Source organism: Otolemur garnettii, unplaced genomic scaffold (genome assembly GCF_000181295.1).
Source record: "Otolemur garnettii isolate 467f Iridium unplaced genomic scaffold, OtoGar3 scaffold00031, whole genome shotgun sequence".
Taxonomy (NCBI): Eukaryota; Metazoa; Chordata; class Mammalia; order Primates; family Galagidae; genus Otolemur; species Otolemur garnettii.
This window is the reverse complement of record NW_003852426.1, coordinates 7,324,422-7,337,713: the sequence shown is the minus strand read 5'-3', so window position 1 is coordinate 7,337,713 and position 13,292 is coordinate 7,324,422. Positions and strand designations below refer to the sequence as shown.

Here is a 13,292-nt window from a genome sequence, read left to right as displayed (position 1 = left end):
TAACACTAAGGGGCCTTCAAATAAAAGATTTGCTGCTCAACTCAAGGTCCAAGAGTTCTCCTCACAGGGCATATAAAACAGTACAACAGGCTCGGCACCTATAGCTCAACCGGCTAAGGCGCCAGCCACGTACATCTAAGGTGGCGGGTTCAAATCCCCAGCCCGGACCCGCCAAACAATGACGGCTGCAACCAAAAAATAGCCAGGCGTTGTGGCGGGCGCCTGTGGTCCCAGCTACTTGGGAGGCGGAGGCAGGAGACTCGCTTGAGCCCAGGAGTTGGAGATTGCTGTGAGCTGTAATGCCTCGGCACTCTACCCAGGGGGACAGCTTGAGGCTCTGTCTCAAAAAAAAAATAAATAAATAAAACAGTACAACAAAACCACCTAATTAATCTAAATATAAAACCGAGTGAAGATGAATTGTTTAGTCCAGGAGTCCTAGCAGTCTATCTAAAATTAACTCCAGCCAAACACAAACATGTGTTACATATGTTCTAATCTTCTAGAAACTGAGCCGGTGGTATAACTTACCACCCACCATACCCCAGATTCCTTACTCGATTCCTGTCACAAACTTTTCTCAAGTTGTATTTGTCCCTAACGTGCTCTTCTTGAAAACTTAGCATGGGTGGTTTTATCTAAACTAAAAAAAAAAAGTCCTCATTATTTATGAGATTCTGGCGGCAGAGTCAGTTTTACTGTGTTTTTAAGTTACCAGCTGCTTGAGTTTAAGATTTAGAAATTCTTTCCTGAGAGTTATTCTCAAACAAAACTTCAGCTCTCAAAATTTACACTATGTTCGAAGGCACCGGTGGCTCAGTGAGTAGGGCGCCAGCTCCATATACCGAGGGTGGAGGGTTCAAACCCAGCCCTGGGCCAAACTCCAACAAACAAATACCTAGACACCTCTAGTCCCAGCTACTTGGGAGGCTGAGGCTAGAGAATCACCTAAGCCCAAGAGCTGGGGGGTGGCTGTGAGCTGTGACATTACAGCACTCTACACTAAGGGCAACAAAGACTGTCTCTTTAAAAAAAAAAACTTACACTATGTTCTATTTTTTATACTCACGTAATTCCTATTTTCCTTTCCAAGTAACAATACAAACTGCAATTCTCCACTTCCCTTTCCCCTCAACCAGTATTTTAACTAACGCAATTTAACTTCAACACTGTTCCTCTTGGCTTCAATTTGAAGTTTTGGGGCTTTGCAAATAAAAAACATCAGTCAACTTGCTCCAGATGAAATCTGAATTGCATAGGTACTGAAACAAAGGTGACTGATCACAAGTGAATAAACAAGGCTTGGAATGTCTTTGAACCTATAGACTTCCTTTATGCCAAGTTCAATTTTGTTCCAGAAATAAAGTAAAATACTCTCTCCATCTTGGGACCTCCCCAAATGATGATCCACCAGGAACCAGAATACCACTGTGTTGTGATTTTCACTTGCTCAAAACACATGCACTTACTTACAGTAGTAAAGGCACTAACTGGGCACATTCCAACACTTTTGTAGTAAAAATACAATTGTCTTATGTCAGATGTAGACACGAGAAAAGCAATGTTCTACACCTGTATTTCATGTCGGCTTAGTCATTATACTTAAGGCTACTGTCATGTAAGAGAAAGCACTAGGATATGAAATGAGAATTGAGAATCCCAACACTGTATTATCAATTTCTGCAATCTAACAGGAAAAGAAAGTTACATAGGCAAAACTAAGTGGTTATACTAAACATTTTTTTTTTTTTCAGACAGTCTCACTATGCTGCCCTCAGTACAGTACTGTGGCATAAAAGCTCACAGCAACCTCAACTCTTGGGCCTAAGTGATTCTCTTGTCTCAGCCTCCCAAGTAGCTAGGACTACAGGTGCCACCACACCTCACTTTTTGTTGCAGTCGTCATTGTTTTGAGGCCTCCAGGCTGGATTTGAACCGCCAGCTCTGGTTTACGTGGCTAGTGCCCTAACACTGAGCTATGGGCACCAAGCCTATACTAAACTTATCAAAACAAATTTTAATGTACCCATCTCAGAACCTCAAGGGTGCTATACAGCTGAATTCTTTTCAGGTATCCAATGAATCCTTTATTGAATTAGTGTGGACACAGAAAATAAAATTCAATACTGTATTATTTAGACAAAATATATTTCCAACCCAGTTTTTCTTCAGTGACTTTAATTATAAATCTTTCATGTTCTCAAAGAAATGGAAAACCAGAAAGCAACAGTCTGGAAGTACAAAAATATACAACTGGAAGAGATTACCACCCACTAAATCTGACAACTAAATCCCATTTAGGATTCTGAAAGAAGCATTTAGACAAAGTACTAAATCACTGGTTCTTATATAACCAACGATGTTTATCACCCTAGAACACTTCCATATTACACAGGGCTAGATCATCACCCCGGAAAACTAAGTCAATAGGCCCGGAGTCAGGCTGTATACTTTGGAGGATCTCTACTATCAACACCATTCCTAATTAAGAAGCAGTGTGCTAAAATAAATATAATGAAAATAAACCAGAATTTCTCTCCCTACCACCCAGATACGGGTCTGAGTGTGAGCCACTAATAACTGCAGTCTACTGGAGTAGAGACGCTATCTATTGATCTCATCATCTTTTCCAGGACCCACCCACTAAGACACTCATATATAAAATGGCACACATAGGCTAGCTGTGTCTTGTGAAACTGAAGTTTCTGTGGCTAATTTTGTTTCCAACTTTCTGCTTAAAGACAGTGAGGTTAGAAGCAACCTACAATGAACTGAGAACTATAGACCAAATTAAATATTCTTAAAAGTGTAATAGCCAGCTACAATCCTTTGATGTTTCCTTAAATTATCACCAAGATTTATTGTGACCTCTAATAAACACCTGTAGTTCAAAGTTCTATTTTGTGACTTTTACTATTACAATCAACTCAAAGACTAGCTAAAGTGACCTATATTTTAGAAATTACAGAGGTTTTAAAACTTCAAAATAGCCAATGAGTTCGAGGTTTCAACAATCTCTGTATTCCAAATATTCTATAAGCCATAAAACTATGCTTACGGCTTTTCTGGTTAACTTGATCAACAATGGATGTGTAAGACAAGGAATAACTCCCTGAAGTAGTCAACTTTATTTCAACCTCTATATTCCCTATTAGCTACATTATACCTACCATAATCAATTGTCCTTTTTACAGAAACTCTTCCAAATTAAACCTCCAAGTTGTATACTGCTCAAATCGCCCGTCAAAGTGCCCATTTATAAATGGAGTATAACTAACGTATTTATTGCTTTCATAACTTAACTATCTTGCCTTGTCCCTAACATAATGTTTTTAGGCTATTGGGAAAACACTAGAAGGCCCCCAAAGCCAGAATTCCCAGCATCAATAGGCAATCTAAAGTATCTTCCTTGAACTTGCCCAACTGGTAAAAAGCTCACAGCGAACCATTCTTGACACCAATTCTCTCTTGCTGAGATTCAGGGGAATGGTTAATACAACCACTGGAAATAATTTTAGAACCTGTTACCTTAAACACAGCCTTATAGATTTAACTCAATGTAATGACTTATCTTTCATGTTAAAGACAAAGTCAGAAAAGCATAATCAAAACTATCTTGAAAGAGCATATTTAAGGAAACTAAGCCACAAGACTGTTGCATTATGATTTAATCTAATTGCACAAAAATTTGAAATCACAACTCCTCCCATCTTCTAAAAGGAAGGTTATGCATGCCTCCATATTCAATTCTGCACTGTTACATTTGAACCATATTGTGAACTTTTACATCATGATGGACTGTTTTAGAATTCCCATGCAACACCTCAAATTATAAAATGGAACCAACTTTTAAGACTTTGTGGAAACTTCTCATGCTAAAAACTAAACCCGTTTTTAAATGGGCAATTTTGGGTTACAATATTCCAGGTTGCTAGGTTTTAAAATGTTGGTCACTGTCATGGACCTTGAACTGGCTTCTACTCCTCAAAAAAAGGGGTAACTGTTAATAATCACTTAGGTGACAACTAAGTATTCCTGTCACTTCAGAAAACTAATCCACAGTGCTTCTCAGTTTTGTTTCTCATAAAATAAGAATTGTGTAACCAACTGCTTCCCCTGGGATAAGAACAATGTTAACAGTGGGTTCAACTGACTATTACATAATTATGCTAATATTTTATTAATTCAAAAGCACTTTACAAGAAAATATAAGTATGGCTTCCAATAGGAATGTTATACCTGGACTTTGTACCAAGCTCACAGATTTGAGTTTGCAAGGAAAAACAGGCTTTCAAGTTAAACAACAATTGTAACCAAAACTTTAATCTGAAGGATTCTCACAAAACATATTACAAATGACAGCATAAAAAAAAATTTTTTGCACAGTAACTCAAAAGTTCGGCTCTACAATGTACCCTTAAACTTGCAGGACATTGGTTTTTGATATATAACTATTACAAAGGAACTTATGAACCTAAAGCAAAGGTAAACTTTCTTAGAATTTATCAGATTCTATAGTTAAGTAGGCAATCTCTGCCCAGGGTGAAAACTAGTTGATTTTTCATAAACCTCTAATTTAGTACAATGATGTAGCTGCTGGCTTGTTTCACAGCAGCTTTATAAAGACTGCTTGTTCAACTAAAGTTGCATATAATATCCCAGACATCGGGGGGGGGGAAAAGTAAATCTTCATTCAATTTTTGCCAGTTTTGTTTCTACGTATATTAAAAAAAAATAAATCACACTTTAGCTGGGCAGGATTTAGAGGTTTATTATCAGTCTATGCAAAACTAAAATTCAAAGCAAATTCAATTTTGCTTAAGGGAACATTGTAAAGTAACAATTCTTGGTGTTACATGCCTCATATGATCCATTTCAAACCATAGAGAATTATACTTTTTGTGTCACTGTTCCAAGAGACAAACAAATTTGAACAGCTAAAACATCTTAAAAATGCACCAAGCTTATGAAGTCTCAAACAAAACTTGAAATTTCTGTACATACTCCTGTCAAATGAAGTTATCTCCTGTACATCACTTCTCTTGCAAACTGGTCTTCTATTTCCTTTCATTTGACCTAGATCGGCTAAAAGAAACAAAACAAAAACTTTACATCTATAACTTAATGACACTTAGTGACATATTACCATAAACAAGTGAAGGCAAAAAATTATGGCTAAGAAGACAGACCTTACTTAGAGCAACAGTTCTCCACCTGTGGGTCGAGACCCACAGGAACTGTATTAAAGGGCCACAGCATTAGGAAGGTTGAGAACCACTGCCTTTGAGTATTATATATATATATACATACACAAGATCTTACCTTCGAGACCTAGAGAAGGATCGGGAGGGCTTATGATTTCTCTCCCGAGACAGTGATCTCTCTCTTCTCCTATCTCTGGAAAGGGACCTAAACCAGAGAAAGAACATTAGGGGCCATTCAGGCATGTTAATTACACTTATCAGAAATATTTTGTAAGATGTCTTTAAAAACTGAAAGCTGGCTCATCCTTACAATCTACAATTGGCTTTGCATACCAATTGATTCACTGCTAAAATCAAGGACCATTTCCATTAACCACATTACGTGAAAAACAGCTTAGGAACAGCAGAAACATTGCCATTTCTGAGAACATAGCCAAAAAAGTAGAAGTTATTTACCTGCTCCGGCTGCGAGAGAAGCTTCTCCTCCTTGGAGATCTAAAAGTAGAAACATGAAAATTAGGCTCATCATCAATTACTATTTATGGCGTGAGGTATTTCCCAACTTTTCAATCTCACTGTTGGGCCCAGTGAATGTGCCGAAGAACTGGCACCCATCGTCCAAAAATAAAAAAATAAAAAAATAAAGAAAAGAAAAAAAAGGCACAGAAGGATTAAGGAACAAAAAGCTCATGTGAAAAGCAGGTATTCCAACCATGGATTCACTTTAACAAAGAATGCTTCACAGCAGATCTGTCCAATGCAAAACTTCATGTCAAACTAACTTCACTACCCAAACACCACACCAAAATGTAGTCCCACAAGTAGTTCCAAAAACAGTACCATAAACCAGTATTTGGAACCCATGCAAACCTGTAAGTCCATGACAAGACTTAGGTACCAGGTGGATAGTGTAATTTTTGGGAAAACGCGCTAGGTGTAAATATTGATGCCATTAAGTGCTACATTAGAACTGCATTTGTGATCGTCACATTTAAGAGTGTGTTTAGGCTCATCAAAATCACCTTAGCTTGGCCCACACTTCACCCCCAAAATTTTAAAATTTTGAAAACTGTTAGTAAAACCATTTAAAGGTGATAGGATTCAATGAATTTTTGCCAGAAAGGAAAGCTAATCTGTTAGAGATATTAAAATTTTTAGTTTGGCATCTCACACATGCAAATAAGTCTCACTTGAAGGTCTAGTTACATTATGAGTTCCCTATCACCCTTAAAAGTTTTTTCAAGCAATATATATGTACGTTACCATTCAATTATGCACAGCCAGCCTTTGATCCAGAAAAAAGAATTACTTTAAGCCGCTTACTCCTTATTTTAACCAGCAGTAAACTGTATAAGCAGGAAAAACTTACTAGTTTTGGGTTTCAACAAGCTAGAAATGGTGAGGTGAGGCTGCCGGACTGACGGCCAGGAAGAATTTGCTGAAAAGGTTTTGCCAGATGTTGCGTTGGATTTAGTTGGTTGGCGAAGGGGGTGTTGTGGATTTTTCCTGCTTTTTTGTTAGCCGAAGGCTGCTGCTGTAGTTGTTGTGAAGACATTTGGTAAATAAACAGCTGAGCTGATTGGCCAGGAATGTGTGGGCGGTCGAGGTGGCTGCTGCCGATTTGGTTAAGGTTGGAGAGAAGGCTGAGAGAAAACAGCATGCTCGGGAACCAAAGGGCGGTGCAACCTGACGACTGGCCAGCCTGGGTCATGTGAAACGACACCAGCCAAGCTGAATGGGGCGCGCTGGTCACATGACGCTGAAAGGGCTAGTTGACTGGCTAATGCAGATTCAGAGGGTGGTGAGAAGAGACATGATGGTGACTCTGTAACGGGGTTCATTTTTATTAATAGATGGACCAAAAAGCACAAAAAAAAAATGAAAAACAAGCCATCAGTACAACCATCTATTAGCTAACAAATACTCTTTATTATGATGGGCAACAGTGTGTTGTTGTTTTTCAAAATAGCAAAAGGGGCAAGATTTTGAACTCCTATCTCCTAGAAGGACTTCACTCACCTGTAAGAGGTAAATTTAGTCCCATAGAAACTATTTTGGAGGTTTGAGGAGATGTGGAGTTATCACCCAGACAATACTGCCTGGTCCAAGAATGATGCCATTTTCAATTACAAAAAAACTGAATTCTCTCCTATTTGGGATTGAAGAACAGATGACTGGGATTACTTCTTTTTTAGCCCCCTTTATTGGTCAGTGACTTAAAGTTAGTTTCAGAATGACTTCTATTTTACCAGTTGTAACATTTAAACAGCTGCCTGTTTGATAAATATAACAATTGTGCTAGTAGCAGAAAACACATTGTGAAGAGCTAGAATTGAATGTAATGTTTGTCATTATGGAGTCAAGAAATGGAAAAAGGCCTAAAGGCCTAAAGTATAAAGGAAGACTTGAAAAGATGCAACTAGAAGATGAACTAGAAGATAGATCCAAGATAGAAGTTACTAACTACCAACATGAACAGTGACCTAAAGACAAAAGCCAACACTCAGCACAACTCACATACCCCAAACTACACCCAGCAAATGTTTCATAGAAACCTCCGATTCTTCAAAGTTTAAAACCCACCAACAAACTATAGGAGAAATACCTGCTCCTACCAGCTACTCCATTACACCAATACCTCTAAACACACCCTAGCTCTCACCTGCGGCGAGGTGGAGGACTCCTCCTACGATAATCATCTCGAGGGCGACGACCCCAAGAGGGAGGTGGGCCACGATTTCTACTTCTCTTTTCACCATTGGACAGTTCCACTCTCACACGGCAGCCACACAGTGTCCTATGAGGAAGAGACAAATTTAAAACAGTTTACTTTCAGAGATAAAGCAAAAAGTAAATACTCCCAGTTAGCTACTTTACAAACACATCTGAATGTATACTCTTTAGTTTTAAATTCCCTTATTTTTCTAATATAAAATGATTACATGTGTTCTCCAGTTTAATTTCAAATTAAGCTAACTAAATGGTTTTTTAGGCCAGGCATGGTGCCTCTCATCTATATTCCTAGCACTCTGGGAGGCCAAGGCAGGTGGATTGCCTGAGCTCAAGTTCAAAACAGGCTGGAACCTGTAGCTCAAACAGCTAGGGTGCCAGCCACGTACAATGGAGCTGGCAGGTTCAAATCCAGCCCAGGTTTGCCAAACAACTACAACCAAAAAATATCCAGGCAGTTGTGGCGGGCACTCGTAGTCCCAGCTACTTGGGAGGCTGAGGCAAGAGAATCACCTAAGCCCTAGAGTTTAAGGTTGCTATGAGCTATGATGCCACTGCAGTCTACCCAGGGCGACTGCTTGAGACTGTCTCAAAAAAAAAAAAAAAAAAAAAAAAGTTCAAAACCAGCCTGAGCAAGAGACAATCCCCATCTGTTCAGTCTGGCATCATGGCAGGCACCTGTAGTCCTAGCTACTTGGGAGGCAGAGGCAAGAGGATCTCTTGAGCCCAAGACTTTCAGGTTCCTGTGAGCTATGACACGACAGCACTCTACCCAGGACGACAGAGATTCTGTCCAAAAAAAATATATGGGTATATATGGGTTTTCTTAAGCACCAATTGACAAAGAAACCAACTTTCTATCTTACTGACAACCAGACTAACTACTGAGCTCAAAGCCAACTTGCTAACAGTTGCTACTTAAATGTTTAGACCCCTGGATTTATTCTGGAATAAATGGTTCTCTCCTATATTTTCAGTTCCAGCACTTGTTACTTATACTCTGCATTTATTGGTTCTCCTCCCAAGTAAACACTGGTCAAAGACAACCACGTTGGCTATTTTAGATGACCCTCCTCCCCTCAATTGGCACGTAAGAAATTATAACCAAGAATAGCAGAAAATGTCCTTTATCCCCCCCACCCTTTATCTATCCACTGCCATATAATTTATATAAACTATGTTTAGACAGTGACTCTGGAAAACTTTACTGCAATTTGCTTGGATAAGCAACCTTTCTTTCTTACAGCCAACCCTCAGATCAGTTTTTTTTTTTTCAATTATATGAGTAAGGAGAAAAGGACCCCATTTTAAATAACTGTTGACTTCCAGGACAGAAATTCTAAAGTAGAATTAATTTTTTAACCTGACAGATTAACTGCTTTCCTTGATTTCATCAATTCCAATGGTTTCCACTGTGGGAGGGAGTGAGGATGGAGAAGGGTTTTAAACTCAAGTGTTACGTGGTAAACACAAAGGGAAATAAATAGTAACCAATTCATCTTGGAATAAGCTTTCTAAACCCATAAAAACACAATAGTAAAATAAAACCCTGTATTAACTATGATTTGTAAAAAATTTAGTTCATGTTCAACTACTATTCATAAAAAATTTAAAATAACGGCTGGGTGGGCAGCACCTGTGACTCAGTGGGTAGGGGACCAGCCCCATATACCAAGGGTGGTGGGTTCAAACCTGGCCCCAGTCAAACTGCAACAAAAAAAAAGCAAAGTGTTGTAGCGGGCACCTGTAGTCCCAGCTACTCGGTACTCAGAAGGCTGAGGCAAGAGAATCACATAAGCCCGGGAGTTTGAGGGTTGCTGTGAGCTGTGACACCACAGCACTCTACCAAGGGTGATAAAGTCGAGACTCTGTCTCTAAATAAAAAAAGGGGGGGCGGCCATGCTTGTAATCCCAGCACTCTGGGAGATCAAGGCAGGTGGATCGCCTGAACTCATGAATTCGAGACCAGCCTGAGCTAGAGCAAGACCCCACCTCTAAAAATAGCCTGTAATAACTGGCTTTCTGAAGTTAATCAATAGCGGGCGTCTGTAATCCCAGCTACTCTCTCTGAGGCAAGAGAGTCACTTGAGCCCAGGAGTCTGAGGTTGCTGTGAGCTATGATGCCATGGCAACTCTACCAGGTGTGACAAAGTGAGAACCTGTCTTAAAAGAAAAAAAAAAAAATTAAAAATAGGTAATAGTTATCTGTTTATGACCACTCTTACTTTAATATGTGACCCCACAGTTATTTCTAAAGACTTCAAAAAGCCACCTAAATAAATGCCACATATCCTAGAGATTTTAAAAAGCATAGGCAACACATTTACCACTAGTAGAAATTAATCATTAAATTACCTTCCATCTAGCTCTCGGACAGCATCAGCTGCATCTCGAGGATCTTCAAATTCAACAAAAGCAAAGCCGGGAGGGTTTCTAGCAACCCACACACTTCGGAGTGGTCCATAATAGCCAAAAGCCCGTTCCAATTCAGTCTTATTGCCATTGTTTCCAAGATTACCTACATAAACCTTACAGTCCAATGGACAGGAATCACGATGCATTTCTGTAACGAAAGAATTCCAAAAAAATTAATTTATCCAAAACATCTACAGTTAAAAACATTAAGATCCTCCCTCAGGAAAGAATTCCAAAATGCTAAAAAACCAAACAAGAACTGCTACTCTTAGAACATCCATTCTCCCCAATCTTAATTCATTTCAGACTACAGAAAGCCAATTATTTACCATAATGTGGTCCGTGAGTTAAGAGATTTAACCCATCATTTAACCACCAAAACAAAACACTTAGAAATGCAGGGTCACCAGCTCCATAACAAATTCTGCTGAGGACTCGAAAACCAAATGGAACAGTGATGAAGACAAGTGCTTATACCACCAAAAGTGCTTTTATAAGCCCCAACTTTTAATAAAGGGCGACAATATTCACTTTTGAAAAGTTATTTCTTGGCTGGTCCGAAGGTAGTGAGTTAATCTTACTTGACTGTTCACAGTCAGTTACAGATTGAACTCCTTGTTCTACTCTTGCCCTCCTTCTCACTACTGCACTTGACTAGCCTTCAAAATAAATAAATAAATAAATAGAAATGTCTTCTTTAGAAAGATGCTACAGAGACTTTTCCTCTTCTACAGAAACAAGGCTAATACCATGTCATTAAACAGATCAAAGTCTTAAGCAAGTGACTGTTCCTCAAGCAGACCTGTTAAATTTTTCTTTTAAATTTAACTTCATGGTGGAGTGCAGTGGCACGAGGCGGGTGGATAGCTGGAGCTCAAAAGTTTGAGACCAGCCTGAGCAAAAAGCAAGACCCTGTCTCTACTAAAAATAGAAAAACTGAGGCAAGAGGATTACTTGAATCCAAAAGGTGGAGGTTGCTGTGAGCTATGACATCTGGGCACTCTACCCAGGTTAACAGCTTGAGACTGTCTCAATAAAGAAACAAATAAATTTAAAAAAATGAAAGCCCATAGCAGCACTATTCGGGAGTGCCAAAAAAATGTTTACCCCAATGTCCATCAACAGGTAAATGGATAAGCAAAATATGGAGTATCATTCAGAATGAAGTACTGACAAATGCCACATGTTAAAAAGTCCTTTTAAACAAATGTGCACACATTACACAAACCCATGCCATGTGAAATAACCTAAATGAGTAAGTCCATCAGATAGACAAGTGGTTGCCAGAGTTTTGGAATCAGGTAAGTGATGGCTGCACATTCTAAATACCAGTGAATTTGCACTTTAAATCTTAAAGATGTGAATTTCACTTCAAAAGAATCCTGGATTTCTAAACAACAACCAAAAAACCCTCTTTTCTAGAGTTCATACAGAATAAACCTTTAAGTCACTTCAGCAAATGAAGTCAACTTGCAGGCCAGTTTCCATCACAGAAATGCAACCTACTCAGTAATTCAGCTTGAAGGGCTTTCCATCAACACCAAGCTTTTCGCACTCTGGGCTTAACTAATTAAAAAAATCCTATCTTTTGTCGTGACCACACCCTATGCCCCGGAGTTAGTTTCGAGACTAAACCAATGCTGGAAATTGATTAAAAAAAAAACACGGCCGTGACCAGTTTCAGGCCTACGTGTTAAGGGGGAGCAACTTTAAGAACAATGCAGCTCAACTTCAAGAAAGATCGTACAATCAAAAAAAAATCAGATTCAAACAGTAAAAAGTCCAATCAAATTAAAGCTATATGAAAATTAATGTATGAAAGCCATTAATATAAACTGCAAGATCCAATCTTGATTAATGACTTATGAAAAAAATCCTGAGACCCTTCCTAAGAAAACGAGGTCCCCCGCCTCCAAAAAAGAAAAAAAAGGCGCCATAAAAATTCAAAGGCCGCGACCAAGAAGACACCTCGGTTATCAGCTCCCGCTGTTCGCTTCAACTCCTGGGTAATCCCCCTACCTCGGCTCAGCCCTTAACGAGGAATATAACCACCTCCATCCGAAGGCTTGGAAACCCTCCGATGAGCCGGGGGACCCCGCCACCGCCCCATGCTGAACGTCACAAAATGGCGGCGGCGCCTCTTTGTCTCAATCTGGCGCCGCCATTGGGCCTGGCTCCACCTTGGTACTGATAAAAAGCTCCACTTCCCACGTCACACCTTCCGTGGCTGTCTCTTACCGAAATCTAGAGTTAAAGTGCGGAGGCTCAAGTCCTCAGGCTCCGATGGATCGTCCCGCTGCCCGCTCCCCTCTAGCCGGACTCCCACACTTGCTCCTCCTTACCCGGCGTCCACGAAATGGCGGACCACCGCCGTCTTCTCACCGTATTTATACACTACTCTGGGATCACGTGATTGCACGGGCACGCCCAATGAGAGGCGCAGTATGCCTTGACGTAACCGCCATCGGCTCAGCAAGAACCGCGGTTGCTGGGAGCGCGCTTGGGTGGCGCGGCCTGGTGGGCGGAGACATGCGCCAGAGCGCGCAGATCTCTGCGATCCTTGTTTTGTCTCTAATGTTCTTCCTCTTTACCAACCTGTGTGTTACGTCTCCTCTTCCTCAAGTCCGCGTACGCTATCGCCATCACTACCAAACACTGATAGAGCCGTTGGCTCCTAACAAGGTTAAGGTGTTGCTTGGATTAATGCTTTAATTATTTCACTACTGTGCATGGTTGGGGAGGAACTAAGAACATGACATTTACAAACGTGGCTCGTAATTGCTTCCAAGGACACTGAGCTGTTTGTGACCAAGCTAGCACCAAACAGTGGCCACCTAAGTCCCATATATTAAGGAAAAGCCTGGCTTGGAAAGTTTACCCAACTCTAGCAGGATTCCCGCCTTTCACCCAAACTTGCAGGACCTGATACAGACACCAAATTAG

At 40.0% G+C, this 13,292-nt stretch overlaps 1 protein-coding gene across 1 annotated transcript; it reads right to left on the bottom strand.

Moving 5' to 3' along the window:
- Positions 1 to 3,651: 3,651 nt before the first annotated feature.
- On the bottom strand, positions 3,652 to 12,742 carry SRSF3 (serine and arginine rich splicing factor 3). Its single transcript, XM_003789148.3, has 6 exons — positions 12,588 to 12,742; positions 10,290 to 10,497; positions 7,867 to 8,001; positions 5,661 to 5,699; positions 5,323 to 5,409; positions 3,652 to 5,085 (listed from the first exon to the last, which is right to left on the bottom strand). The coding sequence occupies exons 2-6, from the start codon at positions 10,493 to 10,495 to the stop codon at positions 5,058 to 5,060; spliced, it is 495 nt and encodes a 164-aa protein (XP_003789196.1). The 5' UTR covers positions 10,496 to 10,497; positions 12,588 to 12,742; the 3' UTR covers positions 3,652 to 5,057.
- Between the last annotated feature and the right edge of the window lie 550 nt (positions 12,743 to 13,292).

Bases quoted from the DNA above. Each gene is read 5' to 3' on its own strand.
- SRSF3 (XM_003789148.3), bottom strand. From the start codon at position 10,495: ATGCATCGTGATTCCTGTCCATTGGACTGTAAGGTTTATGTAGGTAAT. The intron at 8,002-10,289 runs GTAATTTAATGA...TCTTCCTCATAG, and splicing joins GTCCGAGAGCTAGATGGAAG to GACACTGTGTGGCTGCCGTG. The intron at 5,086-5,322 runs GTAAGATCTTGT...TGTTTCTTTTAG, and splicing joins TCCTTCTCTAGGTCTCGAAG to CCGATCTAGGTCAAATGAAA.